This window comes from Schistocerca gregaria, chromosome 7 (genome assembly GCF_023897955.1).
Source record: "Schistocerca gregaria isolate iqSchGreg1 chromosome 7, iqSchGreg1.2, whole genome shotgun sequence".
Lineage (NCBI taxonomy): Eukaryota > Metazoa > Arthropoda > Insecta > Orthoptera > Acrididae > Schistocerca > Schistocerca gregaria.
The window spans coordinates 100,607,991-100,631,125 of NC_064926.1; the positions used below are offsets into that span (position 1 = coordinate 100,607,991).

General features: G+C 43.9%; 1 protein-coding gene across 1 annotated transcript in view; it reads left to right on the forward strand.

The window, feature by feature from the left end:
- LOC126282305 (odorant receptor Or2-like) overlaps positions 1–22,542 on the forward strand; it is a 211,952-nt gene extending 189,410 nt beyond the window's left edge. Inside the window, exons 7-8 of the mRNA XM_049981960.1 lie at positions 5,490–5,645; positions 21,557–22,542. Coding sequence (XP_049837917.1) covers positions 5,490–5,645; positions 21,557–21,613 — 213 coding nt within the window. The 3' untranslated portion in view covers positions 21,614–22,542. The remainder of the gene's footprint in view (positions 1–5,489; positions 5,646–21,556) is intronic.
- The last annotated feature ends 593 nt before the right edge of the window (positions 22,543–23,135 follow it).

Here is a 23,135-nt window from a genome sequence, read left to right on the forward strand (position 1 = left end):
ATTTGAAATGAAAACAGTAATTTCGCGTGCAATATGTAATTAGAAACAAAACAACGTGCATTATTAAAAAAATGATGATGAATTTTACCATTACGAGATGTAAGTATTACAAATTGAACGAGAAAGAAATGACTCAGGTGAGCCTTCAACCAGTGAACCATGAACTGCACAAAATTAATCTGGTACGCTACCGGTACCGCTATATTCTGAACGTTGTGTGATTCTTTATGGCACATACTGCAGTCTCTCGGAAAACTTTAAAGTCGATTATCTCTGTAAATTTATGATAAGCATTAAGAAGAACCTATTTCTCGGCACTTTTCACCCGTATCCCACACAGGTGTTCACTAGGGAGCTGTAAGCAGCCTCAGCCATTTTCATACTGCTTATTAACAGGGCGACAATCAAAGCACAAGAGTGCAGAGGCCGTAATTGTACATGATTTTTTAAATAAAAGTTACATAGCTAAAGTGTGATTAAGAAACACGTTGATGACTGTTAATACATTCGAATACCTTAAAGTTTCATTTAACGTAACTTAGTAATAATATATCTCACACATAAGTACGACCTACTTCCAAGGGCGTAACAACACCAGCGTACGTGTGCTATGGCTTCTGAAAAGAAAAGAAGAAAAGGCTCTGAACACTATGAGACTTAACATCTGAGGTCATCAGTCCCCTAGACGTTAGAACTACTTAAACATAGCTAGCCTAAGGACATCACACACATCCATACCCGAGGTAGGATTCGGCCCTGCGACCGTAGCAGCAGCGCGGTTCTGGACTGAAGCGCCTAGAACCGCTCGTCCACTCCGGGCGGCCGGCTTCTAACCAGTTATCGAGCTTGTGTTTATTTACATCAGGTTTATTTTTATGATGAACGTAGTATAGCTATTCATCTCCACTCAACTATCTGACAGATAGTGAACATATCTTGGAGAAGAAAAGTTTGTTACTCTTAAGGAAACATATGATTGGCATGATAGTGTGAAATAAATTCTGAAGACAACTGCTATAAACATTAATATTTATTTCCGGACACAAATCCTTAATTGATAAGTATCGAATGCATCATCATTGGATACGTTCATGATGGACGTATATTATGAGGAAATGTTATATCTCCAAGTTCACAACATCATCTGCAAATATTGGATATATAAGGAACAGTTAAAAGAAGACCAAACACCTGCCACAACGGAACCATGGAATGGTTCCATTCAAAAGTAATCACCATATGCTTTAAGACATTTAGCCCACTGGGAGACGAAACGAACAATTCCTGTTTCGTAGAGCGCGATCGGCCGCTGGCGAATCTACATTCGCACCTACTCTCTCACTTCATCGTCCGACTGAAACCGACATCCAAAGATGTCTTTCTTTAGGTTGCCAATGACGTGAAAATCTCACCCTGAAATATCCTGTCTGTACGGAAGATGATGCAGTGTTTCTCAACAAAATCGCTGAAGCGTTGTCTTCGTTTGACTGGCAGTATGAAGGTGGGCATGCAACATGGTGATTCCATCCGACTGCATTTCGACAGTCCGAGGTCAAACTGCAAACCCAACAGTGGAAACATCCCACATTTCCCTCGCCGAAGAAATCCAAAGTTGTTCACATAAGTTCCTGTAAGGCCATTACGACCTCCTCCTTCGACTGCAGAGGCCCTCTGCTCGTAAAGTTCGTCACGCGTGGAACCACAACAAATGCGCTGCGCTTTGATGATACTTTGCAGTAACTGCGACGCGCCATAAAGTAAAAACGCCCAGGAGTGATGTCTACGGAATAATCTCGTTTCACGATAACGGCCGCCCTCACCCTACCAATCGGATAAAGGCTACGCTTCAGCGAATCAGTTGCGAAACACTGTAACGTCATCCGCAAGGCTCGAATCTCTCACCGTCTAAGTTTCACATTTTTGACGTGCTGAAGAAAAACATGCGTGTAGGTCGGTTTCAGTTAGACTGATAAATGCAAGAGTGGTTGCAGTTGTGGACTATCGGCCATTGATCGTCTCGTGTCTCTCAGTGGGACAAATGTCTTAGCGCGTGTGGTGATTACTTTTGAATAGAATCGTCTCATGGTTCCGTTGTGGTGGGTGTTCGCTTTCCATTTGACTGTACCACACAGTCATTCTGCCAAGGGAACAGATGTAGAGCATTCTGTTTGCTGCATCTTGTTCACGAAGCATCCTTGGTCTCTTTCCATTTCTTTCAATTGTCATTGACATTCTCCTCCTCATGTAACGTTCGGTTGCCTCTCTGCTATCAAAGAACATTAAACCGATTATTCTGTGACTGGACATTGCACAGAACACAGTGATCTGTTGAGGGTGAAGAGACTTCTCGATCGCGAAATGCGTATCTCAGTCCCCAAAATGCGCTAATTTGCTTATTGACGCACCCATCCAAATGAAAGTGGGCTGCGTCGCTGAATTACGCATGCTTGCGCATACTGATTCCCATCATGACCCGTGGCCAACCGTGCACTTTGAACGTCCAAACGGAACCCGTTCAGAAGTTATGAAAGTTTTATATCGTAAAGTTCAGTAATTGTCTCCCTGTAACATTACAATTTCTTATCGAAATGATTGGGTGTTAGATGTCCGGTGCTGGATAAAGGTCTCCTCTCATCTTTCCCATGTGTTACGGTTTCGCCGACAGGGGTGGTCGAGCGGTTCTAGGCGCTACAGTCTGGAACCGCGCGACCGCTACGGTCGCAGGTTCGAATCCTGCCTCGGGCATGGATGTGTGTGATGTCCTTAGGTTAGGTAGGTTTAAGTAGTTCTAAGTTCTAGGGGACTGATGACCTCAGAAGTTAAGTCCCATACTGCTCAGAGCCATTTGAACCATTTTTGTTACGGTTTATACGATACACATCCATTTTGTTGGTATATCTTTTGAGCTGCCATCCACGCAGCTTCAATTACCTCGTCATCGTGGTCTTTCCATTTTTGAGGAATAGTGTTATTTCGCCAACATTTTGTAAATAGTTTAGCACTACCTTTTCTCAATCTTCAACATTTGCTATTGGAACATGATCAGCTCTATACGCCCTTCAATTTGTCAAACCATGAGTGACTTTATAGGCCTCATGTTGCATTACTGTAGACACCTTTATTAATCAGCTGAATTGATTTCTTTAACTACACAAAGTAATCAGCGAAATGTTCGAATGCTTGCACAACTTTCTTTCTGTTCCGGCGTAACGAGAAACGCCGGAACGAAGAGGCGGCATGCGAGTGCAGAGAAGGCGGTGAAGAAAAAGGGTGGCCAATGGTGCGTGGAATTGGAGGCGCCGCATCAGCGCGTGCCCTGCAGCAAGTGAATATATACGAAGCTCGCGCAAGCCTCGGCCGCTTAGACCGGCCCGAGTTTGCAGCATGCTTACTGCTTCGCTATCAGACTCTACTGTTTCCATGTCGGCTCTTGCTAGCAGCATTTACGGTGTTAGCGAGTGGGGCATGACACCACACATTCTGTTGTTAATTTCTTTGTTATCTCAACTGACAACAGGTGACGTCTAACAGACATAACGTTATGTTTTGTTTTCTTCATGCTCTTCTTTTCAGCTGTTTCTGCTACCAAAGTTTTATTCTGTGTTCTCACGTACACTCGACGACATTTTCGAATATGTATATTTAATTCCTGTGTAGTATGTTTAATTCCTGAGTCGAAACAAGGCCCCGAGAGTAGACAACATTCCATTAGAACTACTGACGGCCTTGGGAGAGTCAGTCCTGACAAAACTCTACCATCTGGTGAGAAATATGTATGAGACAGGCGAAATACCGTCAGATTTCAAGAAGAATATAATAATTCCAATCCCAAACAAAACAGGCGTTGACAGATGTGAAAATTACCGAACTATCAGTTTAATAAGTCACAGCTGCAAAATACTAACGCGGATTCTTTACAGATGAATGGAAAAACTGGTAGAAGTCGACCTCCGGGGAGATCAGTTTTCATTCTGTAGAAATGTTGGAACACTTGAGGCAATACTGACCCTACGACTTATCTTAGAAGAAAGATTAAGGAATGGCAAACTTACGTTTCTAGCATTTGTAGACTTAGAGAAAGCTTTTGACAATGTTGACTGGAATACTCTGTTTCAAATTCTGATGGCGGCAGGGGTAAAATACAGGGAGCGAAAGGCTATTTACAATTTCGTCAGAAAGCAGGTGGCAGTTATAAGAGTCAAGGGGTATGAAAGGGAAGCAGTGGTTGGGAAGGGAGTGAGACAGGATTGTAACCTATCCCCGATGTTATTCAATCTGTATATTGAGCAAGCAGTAAAGTAAACAAAAGAAGAATTCGAAGTAGGTATGAAAATCCATGGAGAAGAAACAAAAACTTTGAGGTTCGCCGATGACATTGTAATTCTGTCAGAGACAGCAAAAGACTTTGAAGAGCAGTTGAAAGGAGTGGACAGTGTCTTGAAAGGAGGATTTCAGATGAACATCAACAAAAAGAAAACGAGGATAATGGAATGTAGTCGAATTAAGTTGGGTGATGTCGAGGGTATTAGATTAGGAAATGAGACACTTAAAGTAGTAAAGGAGTTTTGCTATTTGGGGAGCAAAGTAACTGATGATGGTCGAAGTAGAGAGGATATAAAATGTAGACTGGTAGTGACAAGGAAAGCGTTTTCGAAGAAGTGTCAGTAAGTCGTTTCTGAAAGTACTTGTATGGTGTGTAGCCATGTATGGAAGTGAAACATGGGCAATAAATAGTTTGGACAAGAAGAGAATAGAAGCTTTCGAAATGTGGTGCTACAGAAGAATGCTGAAGATTAGATGGGTAGATCACATAGCTAATCAGGAGGTATTGAATAGAACTGGGGAGAAGAGGAGTTTATGGCACAACTTGACAAGAAAAAGGGACCAGTTGGTAGGGCATGTTCTGAGGCATGGAATCACAAATTTAGCATTGGAGGGCAGCGTGGAGGGTAAAAATCGTAGAGGGAGACCAAGAGGTTGCAGTAAGTACTGGGATATGTAGAAGCTTGCACAGGATAGAGTAGCATGGAGAGCTGCATCAAACCAGTCTCAGGACTGAAGACCACGACAACAACATATTTAATTCAACATGTTTTATTACGTTCCTGTTATCGTTTGCTTGAAAATCTCGTCTCGTATCTGCCTTGTATGAGAAGTGCTCCTTTTGTTTCTTTCGTTGTATGATTGGATACACGTAACTAACTTTTTTGACGACACTGCGCTGACAATGCTTAGTGATGATTATTGTGCATTTTTATTTGTTATTTTATTGCCTCTTGTTCTTCTTTCTAACGCACGTACAATCCGAAGTAAACTGGAAGCTTGTAACAATCGGTATTGACAATGTTCAGTAATAGCTTTGGTGGAGATATTTTGTTATGTTTGTGAAACACGGCGTTCTTACGAACGTTCGCAAACTGATTACCGCGCCGCAGCAGTGGTCTGCAGGACTGTGCCCGCCCCTGACGGCAGTGCGTGGTGTTCCGCAGAGCGAGCGCGTCGCGCTGGCGGCCTACCGCTGCGCCTGGCCGGGCGCGCCGACGCACTTCCAGCGCTCGCTGCTCCTCGTCTCCATGCGGGCCCGGAAGCCGCTCACGCTGCGCGCCGGCAAGTTCTTCGTCTTCTCCAGGCAGGCCTTTGTCCAGGTGCGTACAGAAAGGCACAAAAAGAGCGTACATTTTTCACATACACTCTTTGACACAAAATCTTGCCGGTTGTCGGCGGCCGCAGGAGCATAAGTCCGCACCGATCGCGACGTGGAACGTGGACACGCTGACAATTCCTCAAGTCTGCACAAACCGGCGACACTGCAGGTTGCGACAATTACTGAAGGAAGTCAAGTCTTCTCTCCGAGTTGATATGCGACGTCTGCGCCCCTGCTTTAGCAGTAAACAACGCGTCATCTGAATAAAAGTCTCGCAATCGAAATCACTCGTTGCGTAAGTTTTTATAGTACCTTCGTCTCAACACTGAAGCCTTAATGTAATTGTAGCACGGCTGCAATATATTTAACTTTCTGACACATCGGTAATGACAGTTCCATCCAGTAACATTCTTGCGAAAGATTTCTCGGCGGAGTGGTTTTGAACGTTGCATGCGTCGCAGCTGCGGGGGAACCACTTGCTGACACCCGGCATTTTCACTTCACACTCGACAGCAACAGCGCGAGACGATCCATTTTAATATGATATATATTGTATTACGCTAATATGCGACACGCATCGCCCAAAATTAGTTTTATAGCTTGTGAACCAATCAGAATACCTCACTACGTTGTTTTATCTAATAAGCAAATCATTATATCTCGTTTCTTTTTCTTTTATAACCGATCCTTCTTGCAGTTTTTTTCGTCAGGAATCTGTATGATTTAGTTAAGCCACAGCGAGTAACTCTGCTGTAACGCATTTTCCTGCCGCTGTTTTTCTTCTTACGGTAAATATATGCGATAAACTCTGAGAATACCTCAGTCTGTAGTCGATAATAACGCCGGCACAGTGCACATTTTGACGTCCACATATGGATTCACGGAGAACGTAACACTGATCGAAAGTGATGTTTAAGGTAGTCATCTACTTTTAAACCACCAACATCGCTCACTTCAAACTATCCAGAGTGCGAGGCAGTAGCTAACGCCAGAGTCAGCAAATGTCTACAGGGATGGCTAACTGCTGTGACACACATTTAGGCCAGAGGAACTACCAATATACTGACTTCGTTACTCTTCCTGATGTATGAGTCCTACGTGACGAACCAAACTTTGTTCGTATCGCTGACGGTCGAGTCGAAGCTGTTCGGAGACATTTGCACCAGTACACTGAAGCACTTTGGTATTCTGACAGCAGACATCTATGACCAGTAAGACAGCTTACTGAGTCGAGCTAGCGAAAGGGCTCAATGCGTAACGGCTTTCTTGAGATTTGGTTAAAGAATTTTTTCTGGAAACTTGCAGCTCCATTAAATAAAACGGAAAATAAGAAACTAGAATGCACTGGTCTGCAGTGCGATTAGAACTGACAACTCACATCAGCCTCGCATAACAACGGATCTGCAGAACCACTGCGCAAACTAGACTCTGCCGGCAGGAGTTCTCTGTCTCACTCTCACTCTCACTCTGACTCTCACTCTCTCTCTCACTCTCTCTCTCTCACACACACACACACACATTCACTCACTCACTCTTTCATCACAGTATTAGATGCTGAGCCTCATAACGCAACGTTAAAGATCAAAGCAGTTGTTATATAAGTCAAGTACGGGGGTTCCTGACTCCAGGCTATCTATACTTAAGGTACTCAATTAGATTTAATCTACAGTTCGTCAGTTTTTAACCTCTGTGGTGTGAATGGGAGTTGTTTGCGCCGTTGTTACATACACTGACAAAAAAAAATCGCAACACCAAGAAGGAGTTGCGCGACATAAACGGAAGTTGGTAGGCTTGTTTCTACATCTGAAAGATGTCTGTTCAAATATCGCGCCCCTCGCATAAGAATGTAGCTAGTAGCACCATTATGAGGATGCAAATCATGTTCATTTAAATACTCCCTTTAACGGTCATGAGCGTTAGTTACCTTTAAGATTGTACATAGTGAGTTGAGGTTAGTTAAGAATGCCTTTAAGACTAAGAAGACGCCATTATAAACACTTCACTGAGTTTCAACAAGGCTTTTTAGGGCTACAAGAAGCTATATACTCCTTCTGCTATATCGCTGACAGACTTAGCGTGTATGTAGTCATTATAGATGACTGTTAGCAGCGGTAGACATGAGAACGTACAGGCACAAGAAGACCGCCACGTGGCATCACCGAAAGGGAACACCATCGTGTTCGGCAAATGGTTTTGGCGCAGCAGCAGTTTGCGCAGCAGTTGGCATCACAGTGACAAAACTGTCATAAATCTCTTACTTCAAGGACAGCTCTGAACCAGACGGCTGTAGCGCGCATGCCACTGACCCAAAACCACCGCCATTTGCGACCTCAGTGGTGTCATGCGAGAGCTCATCGCTGGGCGGGGAGGAGATCTGTTGTTTTTTCTGATGAAAGTTGGTTCCCCTTCGGTGCCAGTGATGGCAGTGTGTCCATTAGGAGGAGGCCAATTGAAGGCCTGCAACCATCTTGTCTACGTGCTCCACTTTCACCTGGAGCGGCGGTCCGTGGCGAGACTTCGTACGACAGCAAAAGGACTCTCATGATTATTTCACTCAGCCCGACTATAAAATTGTACGTCAGTCTGGTTATTCGACCTATTGTTGGTTGATTTTCTGGAGCGGACCAAACAGCGAGATCATCAGTCCCATCGGATTACGGGAGGATTGGGAAGGAATTTGAACGTGCCCTTTCAAAGGAACGATCCCGGCATTTGTCTAAAGCGATATAGGGAAATCACGGAAAACCTAAATCAGGATGACAGGACGCGGTTATAAACCGTCGTCCTCCCAAATGCAAGTCCAGTGTGCTAATCACTGTGCCACTACCCTAAGTATGAACAGCATGCCAGGGGGTGTTTTCCAACAGGATAACGCTCGCCCACATGCCACTGTTGTAACCGAACATGCACTACAGAGTGTCAATACGGTGCCTTGGCCTGATCGATCGCTACATCAGTCTTCAATCGAGCACATGTGGGACATCATCGGGCGACAAATCCAGCATCATCCACAAACAGCATTAACTGTCCATGTATTGACGGGCTCTGTTTAACTGGAATAGAACTTCATCTCACAAACTAGCATCCGGCACCTGTGCAACACAATGAATGCACGTTTGGATGCTTGCATTCAACATTCTGGGAGCTACATCGGTTATTAGTGTATCAGCATTTCACATTTGCAGTGACTTTCTGGCGCTCACATTAACATGTCGTGTTGCAATGTTAATTACCCAGACATATGTATTCCCGAAATTTCATTACAGTACATTAATTATTTTTTGTTGTTGCGATCATTTTTTTCTTCAGTGTAATTTAACTGCAGACACAGCAAACCTACTGATATTAGTTTCCACTCGTGCAACAGTCGGCATGAGAAATATTGAGGTATATAATTTTCCAACTCACTTACAACAAACTAACAAAACACATACTTTGACACTTCGCAACGAAGGCTCATTTCAGTGGAATAAAAAGTAATTTGAAATCAACCTTGCCTAATTGGAAATTGACCTAGCCCCCCACACGTCACGAAACAATAAGATATCAAACAATTAGAACTTTGAAATCAATCATATCCCCGTGCAATCTTGCGCAGAATTTTCATTTTAGTTTATGTAGCTGTATAAGTAAAAGCAAGAAGAAACCCTAATTTATCCATTTGCATAATTCATTCTAAGCGCAGTAGAACTAAATTATTAAATATAACCTTCCCTTTAGAGATTTAACAATATAACAAGCAGCTTAGCCAGTGGTAAACCTGGTTTCGTTCACAGATTCGTAGTTATCTGTAGCAATGGTAGAGTCCAGTCTACATATTCATTTATGAGTAATGTACCGCGACACGAATTTATGTGTTGCAGAGTTCTGCCTGTCTCACCGGATTCCCATTGTCGTGTCTTCTTATTGGTCTTTTCCAGTTGCCCGAAAAAAGAGGCCCATGAAAATGTGTATATATTCTACAGGGTGCACCATCCAACATTCCGTTCTTCTACACTCCTGGAAATTGAAATAAGAACACCGTGAATTCATTGTCCCAGGAAGGGGAAACTTTATTGACACATTCCTGGGGTCAGATACATCACATGATCACACTGACAGAACCACAGGCACATAGACACAGGCAACAGAGCATGCACAATGTCGGCACTAGTACCTTTCGCAGCAATGCAGGCTGCTATTCTCCCATGGAGACGATCGTAGAGATGCTGGATGTAGTCCTGTGGAACGGCTTGCCATGCCATTTCCACCTGGCGCCTCAGTTGGACCAGCGTTCGTGCTGGACGTGCAGACCGCGTGAGACGACGCTTCATCCAGTCCCAAACATGCTCAATGGGGGACAGATCCGGAGATCTTGATGGCCAGGGTAGTTGACTTACACCTTCTAGAGCACGTTGGGTAGCACGGGATACATGCGGACGTGCATTGTCCTGTTGGAACAGCAAGTTCCCTTGCCGGTCTAGGAATGGTAGAACGATGGGTTCGATGACGGTTTGGATGTACCGTGCACTATTCAGTGTCCCCTCGACGATTACCAGAGGTGTACGGCCAGTGTAGGAGATCGCTCCCCACACCATGATGCCGGGTGTTGGCCCTGTGTGCCTCGGTCGTATGCAGTCCTGATTGTGGCGCTCACCTGCACGGCGCCAAACACGCATACGACCATCATTGGCACCAAGGCAGAAGCGACTCTCATCGCTGAAGACGATACGTCTCCATTCGTCCCTCCATTCACGCCTGTCGCGACACCACTGGAGGCGATGTTAGGGCGTGAGCGGAAGACGGCCTAACGGTGTGCGGGACCGTAGCCCAGCTTCATGGAGACCCCAGGAGCAACAGTGTCCCTAATTTGCTGGGAAGTGGCGGTGCGGTCCCCTACGGCACTGCGTAGGATTCTACGGTCTTGGCGTGCATCCGTGCGTCGCTGCGGTCCGGTCCCAGGTCGACGGGCACGTGTACCTTCCGCCGACCACTGGCGACAACATCGATGTACTGTGCAGACCTCACGCCCCACGTATTGAGCAATTCGGCGGTACGTGCACCCGGCCTCCCGCATGCCCACTATATGCCCTCGCTCAAAGTCCGTCAACTGCACATACGGTTCACGTCCACGCTGTCGCGGCATGCTACAAGTGTTAAAGACTGCGATGGAGCTCTGTATGCCACGGCAAACTGGCTGACACTGACGGCGGCGGTGCACAAATGGTGCGCAGCTAGCGCCATTCGACGGCCAACACCGCGGTTCCTGGTGTGTCCGCTGTGCCGTGCGTGTGATCATTGCTTGTACAGCCCTCTCGCAGTGTCCGGAGTAAGTATGGTGGGTCTGACACACCGGTGTCAATGTGTTCTTTTTTCCACTTCCAGGAGTGTAGATCCACCGGTCATGTGCATTGGTACCAAATATGGAGACGAAAGCTCTTCGAATGAATGAATACGAACAACGATAGTGACAAGGGCATACTAATAATGAATGAAGTTTTTTGCGTACCAGGAGGACACTTACGATTATTAATAAAACAGGATATGATGATTGCGCAGTTGGCACAATGCAAAAGTTTTGTTAGCATTTTTTTACTGTATTCCATGCTGGCTGTTTGCAGAGAAATAAGGAAAAATCTGAAGCGATACACACCAGTACCTAGAGGAGATCTGAATCATCAACTACCTTTGCCTTAGACTACGAGGCGAGCATGGTGCCACGGAACAAACAAACACGACACTGCTTCGTTTAGCTCTCTGCCATTGCTCTGACGGTTATTAATGCAGACAGTTCACATCATCGATACAAAACCAATTCACATATTGGACAGATTGATGCATCGATAAAAACAACTGAACGTCACACGTCTCCTGTTCGGCTTATTTTAACAAAACTAAAAATGTGTACAAAACGACATTGTCCAAAATGTTTAGGAACAGTAAGATAATATGCACTGTTGACCTCTAATGGATTGTATCCATATCTGGTCTTGTGTCATAAACAACTGTAATATCAGAATACCACCAAAATGTAGAGACTAACACAGCGATGCCACGACCGCATGACATGTACTCCGACCTCGGATCTGTCTCCATCCTTTGGACCAAAACGTTGAGGTGAGCGTGTGGTGATTCACCAACCGTTCCTCGCTGTCCTCGATGTGTTTCCAGTCACGGAAGCGGTAGATACTGACGGCTCAGCTATCGACGGAAGAACCAGTTGTGCAAGGTGCACTGATCTACTCTCCTTGCCGAATGGAAGAAGTGTCTTCACTGCTGAATCGCTGATCATCAAACAAGACCTTAGCCATGCTTGTTCTTGTAGCGACAAGTTGCTTGTAATCTGCAGCGACTCCCTGAGCTACACACCACTGCTAGCTTCGTCACCCATTAATCGTGACTATGCAGGATCTTTTTCGTGAGCTCCATCAAGCTGGACGGCCTGTCGTTCTTGTTAGGACCTCTGTACGTGTTGGGATCTCAGAGCATGAACATGCCGAGTGCTTGGCAAGTTGCCTACCAGGACGCCGATTTCGGAAATGGGGTCCCAGAACTGGTCAACGCCCTCAGTTGTCTGGAACTTAGAATGGTTCCCCCAGCCTCCGCGAACAAACTGGAGAGAATAAAGGAGACCATGATCATGTAGCAATCTTCCCACTTTCCACAGAGAATTCCCTATCCTTTGTCGGCTATAGATTTATCACACTTTATAGACCCGTTGCCACATTATCCAACGTGAGCACCTTACTGCTGATGTGGTGTCTATCTCCTAATAGACTGCCCAAATTTGGTGCTTTGCAGCGGTATCATAAACTTCCTGACACGCTACCTAAGGTGCTAGAGGACGACGCCAAAGAGGCTGACTTGGTTTTACGTTTCAAACGCGAAGGTGCCTTCTACTCGTCTGTATTAAGTGGGATACTTTGGCCTCGCTGACTGCCCGAGGGATCAGAGGGGCACCCCTCGTCTGCTCTGGCCGAGGGCTCACTTAGCGGGCCTTGCCCGGTGGGCAATCCTGGCCCCTACCCTTCCTGCCTTTTTATCTTACTTATTCTTTTATGTTTGCCGTTTTTAATGTTTTGTCTTTCCCAAAATTGTATTATCTTGTCTGTGCTGCTCATTTTCTTGGGGTAACGGACGGCGTGGTAGTGCTGGTCGGACGCAAAGGGTGCATCTCTCACCGCATACTGTGGTCCAGGCACCTCCAACTGCATTCTGGGCTGAGAAACTCCCCTCCTACTTCTTCTTCATTTTATCTCAGTCTTATTGTATCTTGCTTACAATCTGGCTTCCCAGGGTTTGGCTTTTGTATCCTTCTTCCGAGATTTATTGCTGTTTCGATACATATAGGATGAAGGAACTGAAGATCTCGCAGTTTGGTCCCTTTAATTCCAACAACCAACCAACAGTTACTCACGGTGGCTTGCTGAAGAGATACGAATTCCTGTCGAAAAAATTGCGTAAAGAATCGCTTATAAAAGGAAAACAAATCAGATATGAAGCATTACTAGTAACATTAAATAACATATTGAGTTATTCTGACGGGATCACAAAGTATAAAGCTAATTTTGAGTTATACTCATGGCTTGCATATTAGTGTAATACAATATTCACCATATAACAACAGGTCGTCTGCTTCTGTTGCTGGTGAGTGTGAAATGCGAATTTTAGCCACATTTTGTGGAGCATCACTCAACGTCATTAAAACATTTTATGTTATCCAGGGAGGTGTGCTGCCGAGAAACCTTTCGCAAAAAAATGTTATTGGTCGGAACTGTCATTACCGAAGCTTCAGAAAGTTGAATACATTTCAACTGTGCTACCATTACACTCCTGATGTCAGCATTCGGACGAAAGGCGCAATAAAAACATGCAACGAGCGGTTTCGATTTCGAGATGTTGCATTCAGATGACGTGCGGTTTACTGCTAGATTACGGGCGTAGACGTCGCATAAAAACTCTAAGAAGGAGACTAGACTTCCTCCAGGAAGCGTTGCAACCTACAGTGTTGACAGTTTGTACAAGCAACAGGATTTAACGAATTATCAGCGTGGCCATGCTGTTTGTCCCACTCCGGGATCGGTGAGGACTTTTGAGTCTGTGGCGGCCGGCCGCTGACCAGGTTATATGTCAGAGTGTACCTTCAATCATTCACATCTGCACTCTTTTACGTTGTTATTCATTTCAAAACTGTTATCTTCGTACTGTAAACTTATGGGGTTATGGGCCCTAATTCCGCCCCTGCTCCTGTTTTCGTCGCCATAGGAAATTGCAGTTTCTAACTAATGTTTAGTAGCGTGCGAATGTCTGACCCCATTCCACTGTATTGTTAACCGCATCTGTTGTGCACAGCGTGTACGAGGGAGTTCAGTTTTTATGTTGAAGTGAGTTAGAGCAGTAGCCAAATTAACAGCGTGGTCGCGAATTCTTTACAGACGAATGGAAAAACTGGTAGAAGCCAACCTCGGGGAAGATCAGTTTGGATTCCGTAGAAATGTCGGAACACGTGAGGCAATATTGACCATACGTCTTATCTTAGAAGAATGATTAAGGAAAGGTAAACCTACGTTTCTAGCATTTGTAGACTTAGAGAAAGGTTTTGAAACTGTTGACTGGAATATTCTCTTCCAAATTCTGAAGGTGGCAGGGGTAAAATACATGGAGCGAAAGACTGTTTACAATTCGTACAGAAACCAGATGGCAGTTATAAGAGTCGAGGGGCGTGAAAGAGAAGCAGTGGTTGTCTGTATATGGAGCAGACAGTAAAGGAAACAAAATAAAAATTCGGAGTAGGTATTAAAATCCATGCAGAAGAAATAAAAACTTTAAGATTCGCCGATGACATTGTAATTATATCAGAGACAGCAAATTACTTGGAAGAGCAGTTGAACGGAATGGACAGTGTCTTGAAAGGACGATATAAGATGAACATCAACAAAAGCAAAACGAGGATAATGGAATATAGTGGAATTAAGTCGGGTGATGCTGAGGGAATTAGATTAGGAAATGAGACACTTAAAGTAGTAAAGGAGTTTTGCTATTTGGGGAGCAAACTAACTGATGATGGTCGAAGTAGTGAGGATATAAAATGTAGACTGGCAATGGCAAGGAAAGCGTTTCTGAAGAAGAGAAATTTGTTAACATCGAGTATAGATTTAAGTGTCAGGAAGTCGTTTCTGAAAGTACTTGTATGGAGTGTAGCTATGAATAGAAGTGAAACATGGACGATACATAGTATGGACAAGAAGAGAATAGAAGCTTTCGAAATGTGGTGCTACAGAAGAATGCTGAAGCTTAGATGGGTAGATCACATAACTAATGATGAGGTATTGAAGACAATTGGGGAGAAGAGGAGGTTGTGGCACAACTTGAGTAGAATCAGGGGATCTGTTGGTAGGACATGTTCTGAGGCATCGAGGGACCACCAATTTAGTATTGGAGGGCAGCGTGGAGGGTAAAAATCGCAGAGGGAGACCAAGAGATGAATACACTAAGCAGATTCAGAAGGATGTAGGCTGCAGTAGGTACTGGGAGATGAAGAAGCTTGCGCAGGATAGAGTAGCATGGAGAGCTACATCAAACCAGTCTCAGGACTGAAGATCACAACAACAACAACAACGATTCTTAGCGTAACTACTTATTAGCGTTTAAATACCGAGCTCTGTTTAAGTCCTGTGTTGTACTTTCTGCTGTGTAAACGCTATAGTCAAGGGTCAAGCGTATATTACTGCAACAGCCACTATAATAAATCTAGTGAGGATTGCAGTTTCGTCCGCCGCGCAGGATTAGCCGAGCGGTCTCAGGCGCTGCAGTCATGGACTGTGCGGCTGGTCTCGGCGGAGGTTCGAGTCCTCCCTCGGCCATGTGTATGTGTGTTTGTCCTTAAGATAATTTAGGTTAAGTAGTGTGTAAGCTTAGGGACTGATGGCCTTAGCAGTTAAGTCCCATAAGATTTCACACACATTTGAACGTTTTGCAGTTTCGTCCCCCTTGTAAATCCTACTTTCGCCCTCAGAACGAAATTTAGAACTGTTATAAAAATTTGCTTTCATTTGCCATTTATTAAGATTATTTTACTTTTATTCGGATAGGAAGACGCAAGTAGAGAGAAATGGATTCGTTTCACGAAATATTCGGTTTAATATTACAAAACATGCTAATCATCAACACAGACATCGAATTCATACGTGACACATGTTTAGAAGACTGAAAATAACTTGAAGAGGTTGTTCAGTCATGGCGTTCAAGTGACTGATAAAAGTCAATGAACTTTCATCATGATTGTCTAAGTGGTTTTGATGGTAGGAATTATCCTTGTAGAACTGTCGCAGACACAATGACCGTGTACGCTCTCGAATTGCCCTGCCTGAAATAAACGTATGTATTTTCGTTAGTATTTATTTATATTAAAAAATGTTGCACTATATCGCTCCTAAACCTATCAGAATTAATGGTTTGTTCAAAAAACATCGGTCCTGTAATTCGAGTTGCACTAATTGCACACCACTCTCCTCATGAAAAGGCTCTTCAGGTAACTGGTGACGATTTTCACAATTCCACCGTCAATTGTTGCGCGAGTCCACGTATCCAGAATAAATCAAACACTTTAGGACTGTTATTCACAAAACGAGCCACTGTTGAATGATTTGTGCGTTCTAACACTTTGCAGCAACCAGTAATGGCTTAGGGTGTTCTCCTCCGTCGCGTTTTCGGACAATGAGGTTGTCAGCGGGACGTGCACACACGTCCGTTGTTTCGATGTGCGGTGGCAGCTTACAAAGAGCAGGACGCTTTTCAGGGCCTCCTAGTAATAAACATCTGAACAGCTTTTCGTTTTAATGTTGACTCATCAGGAACCTGTTCCCCATGGCACTTCTGAAGGAACACTCTACATTCAGGTACTTGAAGTCTGTCCAATGAAACGTTCGGAACAACCATAGGGGAGCACATGTGAAAAAATTTGTATCTGTATCAGAAGCGATTACACTGGCACGTGTATGTCACTGATGTTGAGACTACTTACATCACCCGATCTGTTTATTACTGCTCAACACAGAAAAATATCTCCGCCGGCAGTGAAAGCATCTTCCATCGAACGCCAAGATCTTAATTGCGGTGATAATTTTGATGCAATACGACATATAATGAACACAAACTGTCGTAATATCTTAATAAGTACTATTTGGCGATCATTTATAGGCGCAAACACTTCTTAGTCCTGAATCGGTAGATCACGCTAGTACTCGAAAAACTGTGGGCCAGCAATCTTTTGTTTGCCTCACTGCCAATAATGGCTACTGCAGTGGTACACAGAGTATTGTTATTCTACCTGCAGTGCTTTTGAAATTCCAAATCTTAGAAACTTAAGCAAAAGCATGTCCTACATAATCCAACTCAAAGTGCAGTTACACAAGTATTACCGCCCTAGAACGTCATTTTTAAAGATAATTTACTTCCGTCTTCAACTTTTATGGTTTATCGGATTAGGATGCTTTTGTAATGGGGCGACCTGCTGAGGGTGAAGTGGTGTACAGAGCGTTCATTTTAACTGAAGACATTGAAATATCTCAAAAATTTCACAACGGATCAAAAAAAAAAAAGTTGTAATTCCTATTTGTGTGTCTCGAGCGATTGAGACAAATTTCTGGTCACAGCTCAACTAAAAATAGGCTGTCCTATGATATAAAGTACACTGAAGAGCCAAAGAAGCTGATACACCTATCTAATATCGTGTAGGACCCGCGCGAGCAAGCAGAAGTACCACAACACGACGTGGCGTGGACTCGACAAATATCTGAAATAGTGCTGGAGGGAGCTGACACCATAAATCCTGCCGTGCTGTCCACAAATCCCCAAGAGTACGACGAGGTGGAGATCTCTTCTGAACAGCACATTGCAAGGCATCCCAGATATACACAATAAACTTCATGTCTGTGGAGTTTGACAACCAGTGGAAATGTCTAAATGCAGAAGAGTGTCCCTGGAACCTTTCTGTAACAATTGCGGACGTGTGGGAAGTCGCATTGTCCTGATGGAATTGCCCAAGTGCATCTGAATGCACAATGGACATGAACGAATGCAGATGATCGGGCAGGATGCTTACGTACGTGTCACCTCTCAGAGTCGTATCTAGATGTATCAGGGGTCTCATATCACTCCAACTGCACTCGACCGAAATATTTACACAGCCTCCACCACCTTGAACAAACCCCTGCTGACATGCAGGGTCCGTGGAGTCATGGGGTTGTCTTCATACTCGTACACGTCCATCCGCTCGATACATTTTTGAAACGAGACTCGTCCGACCAGGCAGCATGTTTCCAGTTATCAATAGTCGAATGTCGGTGTTGACGGGCCTAGGCGAGGCGTAAGGTTTTGTGACGTGCAGCCATCAAGGACATATATGTGGGTCTTCGAAACCCATATCGATGATGTTTCGTTGAATGGTTTGCACGCTGACACTTGTTGATGACCCAGCACTGAAATCTGCAGCACTTCTGTCACGATGAACGACTCTCTTCAGTTGTCATTGGTCCCGTTTTTGCAGGATCTTTATCCGGCCGCAGAGATTTCGGAGATTTGATGTTAAAGCGGATTCTTGATATTCCGGGAAACTCGTTAAATGGTCCTACGGGAAAATCCCCACTTCATCGCACCTCGGAGATGCTGACCAATCGCTCGTGCGCCACGTACAGACTCACTTATATCTTGATAACCCGGCACTGCAGCAGCAATAACTGGTCTCACAACTGCTCCAGACACTTGTTGTCTTATATAGGCGTTGCCGATCGCAGTGCCGTATTCTGCCTGTTTACGTATCTCTGTGTTTGAAAATGCATGCCTATACCAGTTTCTTTGGTGCTTCAATGGTTCAAATTCAAATGGCTCTGAGCAGTATCGGACTTAACTGCTGAGGTCATCAGTCCCCTAGAACATAGAACTACTTTAATGTTACTAACCTAAGGACATCACACACATCCATGCCCGAGGCAGCATTCGCACCTGCGACCGTAGCGGACGCGTGGCTCCAGACTGTAGCGCCTAGAACCGCTCGGTCGCACCGGCCGGCGTGCTTCAGTGTATTCCCCTTGAGTAAGACAGGGTACAGATCACGGTTTGATAAAAGACAACAACTTGGAACACAAACCTTACAAAAGTGACTTAGCATTAACACAGATAGGTTGAGCCAGTACCGGATCACCAAACTTATAAGCGTCGCGGAAAACAGATAACTACGGAGCTTAATTACTGATTGATTTCAAACAGTCTAAACTGACCGTGAACAGCAACACAATACTACCGTGCTGTTGTGACCGGAAACAGTCAATATCTCGAGTTACAGCTTTACGTCCGCGGCCCATAACAGCAGAAGATCACTCCGGGCTCAGTTAGCAATCTCCACCGAGTCGTGCAGAACTGCACGCCCTCCAGCACAAGGTGGCCAACTAACGATACACAGCCGCAACCTGGTCCGGAAAGCCAGCAGGTGCGGCACTCAACGACCAACTCGGTACTCTCTTTACACGCTCGCTGCCACAAACACCGCTCACTGCCCATCGTCCAAGCCCTCGCATCAGCCAAGAGTGCAAGGCACTGATGATACGACATCACCAAAGACACCAAAATAAGAATCGACCGAAACATGCGAGCCGCACCTGCTTACTGTCCTATCCTACCCTCGCAGCATGGAGTCGTGATCCCACTTGCCATTGGATATTCAACGGCCCCTGAGTAGAAAGTCGTAAATTACGATTGTGTGCCCACTTTTATACCTCCGCCATCTGTGGCGAAACGAAGAAAATGCTTCAGACATACATTATGCACATTTTGCCTTAGAAACGTAATCTGAAACAAAAATGGGAGTTCCCATTGAAGATTTCAAAGTTGACCCCCGCCACCCACACATGGAGTGGGGTGGCGGGTAAAGTGTGGCATCGTTGGATGTCCCCTTCCGAGACAAACAAGGTGGAGTTATAACATTTCTTGATCCGATGTCTAGTTTTCCAGATATTTCAATGTCTTCAGTTGAAATGAACACCGTGTACAGTTAAGTCAGGAGGAAATGTACATGCTTTGAGCGGTCATAGTATTGGTAATTCTGAACAAAAAAAAACGCTTCAAATGAACATGTGACTTTTTCTTAACCGTATTCGACAAACAGCTGTTTGAAAGTCATGGGCGTCAGCCGGATGTCGTTATTCACCAGCACACACATGTGAATGCAACAAAAGTGACATTAAGCTACGTAGTGTTTTCTTCACTGATCTTTTCACTGAGTGTGGTGCGATATTATTAACCAGTTGTTTTGGATAACATAGATAACAGTCTTAATGGAGTTCGATACCTTGGTTTCCTTCAAATGTATTACCAGTATAGTCTGAGGATTTCCCTTTGGCAACACGACGCAGTAAGTACTTTCAGTACTATGGAGCTTCTGCACATTCCGTACGGCAACTGACACAGTACCACACTAAATGTGTCCTGGTCGTTGGATCGGTTGCCGTGTAGTCACTTCTTGGCCGCCGAGGTCACCCGGCCTTAGTTCATCACATTACTGTTTGTGGGGTTGGCTTAGGAGCGATATCCGCAAGCGCAGAGTGGACACAAAGGAAAAACTTCTGGCTCGAATTTTACACGCGTGTGCTCAAGTAAAGGAACCTACGAATGAGCTGAGATCACCAATACAGCAGCTGAGTACAAAAGCTGCAAAGCTCATTGCACTTCACTGTGGACTCTTCTTTTGTGAGGAAATGTACCAAATTAAACAAAATATTAGATCAAAAGGTTTCATTTACTATCACCGGTAGCCGCGCGGTCTCAGGCGCGTTGTCACGGCTCGTGCGGCAGCCCCAGTCAGAGGTTCGAGTCCTCCCTCGGGAATATGTGTGTGTGTGTGTGTGTGTGTGTGTTTGTGTGCGTGTGTATGTGTGTTGTCCTTAGGGAGAGTTAGTTTAAGTTAGATTAAGTAGTGTGTAAGCCTAGGGACCGATGACCTCGGCAGTTTGGTCCCATGGGAACTTACCACTACCAGTTACTATCACCTGCATTCGTCGTGTTCCCCATCGTTTCACTAGGTTAAGAACGTAACATATGTTGATATGACGTCTTTCGTTCAGAATCACTAATACTATCTCTCCTCAAAGCATGTACCTCTCCTCCTCATTCACCCAGTACGTAGCAAACAAACAATACTGTGTAACTGTATGCAGCATTAACTTAAAATATAATAATTTTTTCATAATGTGGGGCCACAGTGATAATATATTTCCTTAAAGTCGGTACCGCCATTAGACTGTTTTTCATTTTCAGTGTTACGTTTACACTCAGTGATAAAAAAAGCAGTAGGTTTCTACCATAAATACTGACCTTTAGACAATATGTCTAATAGTGTATTTTAAATACGACAGTATGCCATCTTAGGCACTGGATAACATTAACACATTTTATAATGGCACTTTAAAGTCGAAATCATGATCGTGTAAATGTAACACTGCAAATAAAAAACAGTCTAATGGCGGTACTGACTTTAAAGGAACTTAAAATATGTAAAAGCATGTAATTATAAAGAAATAAGTAAGAATATGTAACTTTAAAATGAAATATATCAACGATGGCAACATGATTCGCGAACATTTACACTTTTTACGCGAGTAGAAGCGAAGGAAAAGAATATATAATAGCATAAATACCCGGGCTCTGACGATGATATTGTGACATATTATGTAATATTCTGAAGTCTAAGTTTAATTTTATCGTCTGTCTGAAGCACAATTTAGACAGTATACAACATTCGGTTAGTCAGACTTGACATATAGTAGGTACGATACGTCAGGCAAGAAGCGAGCGGGAACGCAAATGTTTAACTAGCTCTAGTACTCTAATTGCTCATCATGACACGTCAGGTTCAATATGAGAGTATCGTTTGTGTTGCAGGTGATGAACGTGTCCTACTCATACTTCACTGTGCTGCGCAGCCTCTCGGAGGCTTGAGCGGCTGCCCAGCACCGGTTACAGCCACGGCTCACAGTCCACCAGGAACTACACCACCTCGCTGCTCTTCTCCGCTGTCTGCTGCTATCTCACCTGAGAACACGTCACAAATACTTCACAAGCAAAGACTGAAAAATCACTATAGGATTTACTACTCTAACCGTGTGATATTTTCACAATATTCCCACCAAAATAGGTTCTCAAGGTCTACAGATTTCTCATGTATATTTCATTTCCCTTTCGCCGTATTACGATTTCTGTTATCGTCGTATGCAGCTTCACGTAACTGAAAAATATTTCGCTTCAAGTGATGAAATACAAGCTGCTACAAGTCAAAGGATCAAACAGAAGTGTTCCATTCGTTATGGTTTTGAAAACTGTACATGTCAGTGGAAAATAAAATTATGAAATTATAGTTTTATTCCCCTACGATGTCAGTAATAAAATATCAGAACCCGGAAAATAATTTGCAATTTTTTTCACGAAACTGAATTCCAGTTTCATGCAGAAAATTACTCGAGGAATATCCTTTGTGTTAAATCATTTTCGGCTTCCAATATATGAGGAAAACTTCCCACCCAGCCGGAGAATCCACACAATTACTAAAAGACATTCATCCGAATTCGTCCGTACTATATTTTCTCTGCTCGATATACCAAGCGCAATTCAATTTCTTTAAAAAAAATCGTCCCTAGGCCTATTAATTTCTAATGAGCCATTGCAAAAAAGAAAGAAATTAAACACTGTTAAGGTATTATAGTTAAATTTCGACTAAGTAGAACGTTGCATTCAGTGCAATAAAATTTGGTGGAAGAAGGCAAATGAGGTAAATTCTACATTGAGTGAAGTGAGTTCTACATTGCACATAAAATACATTAAAATGCTAATATTGTAACGCTTTTGCAGAAATATAAAGCACCTAATATTTATTAATGTGGTGTCAGTATTCTCCCATTTTTACCTTATGCCCTATCCCTGTTTCGCAAAGATTTGCCAAGGTCTCGTACAGTTCATAGAACATTGCATGCAACTGAGCTGAAATTTGAAATTTTCAGCTACCTCCAACATGGACTTCCTGCCAAACGACCTACCTGTGCCATTATCCGCCAACATGAAACTAGGAAAAAACTGGAAGGGGAAAGAGTAGGCTTTGGAAACCAGGCGGTAGAGGAATCGAATATCAAAATTTCATACCTAATATTCCAGTCCTAGTATCCACCACTAGGAAGCAAGGAGAAACACTCCCACACAGAGGGAGTGTCCGAGTCTAATAACTTAATCAAGACTAAACTAACTGTTGTACGACAATTACCAAACTTCTGTCGCTTCAACAATCGTTATCTCCTTCTAAGTCTACAATGGAAGTTGAGACCTACAAAAATTTATCTATACTCTGATGTCTGCGATCGACGTATCGAGACAATATAGCTTGTCTTACAATATTTGGCAAATTATCAGGCTTTCAAAATAGTTCGCACATCAAGTAATTTAGAAATTATATGCTGGAAGAATATAACGGGTG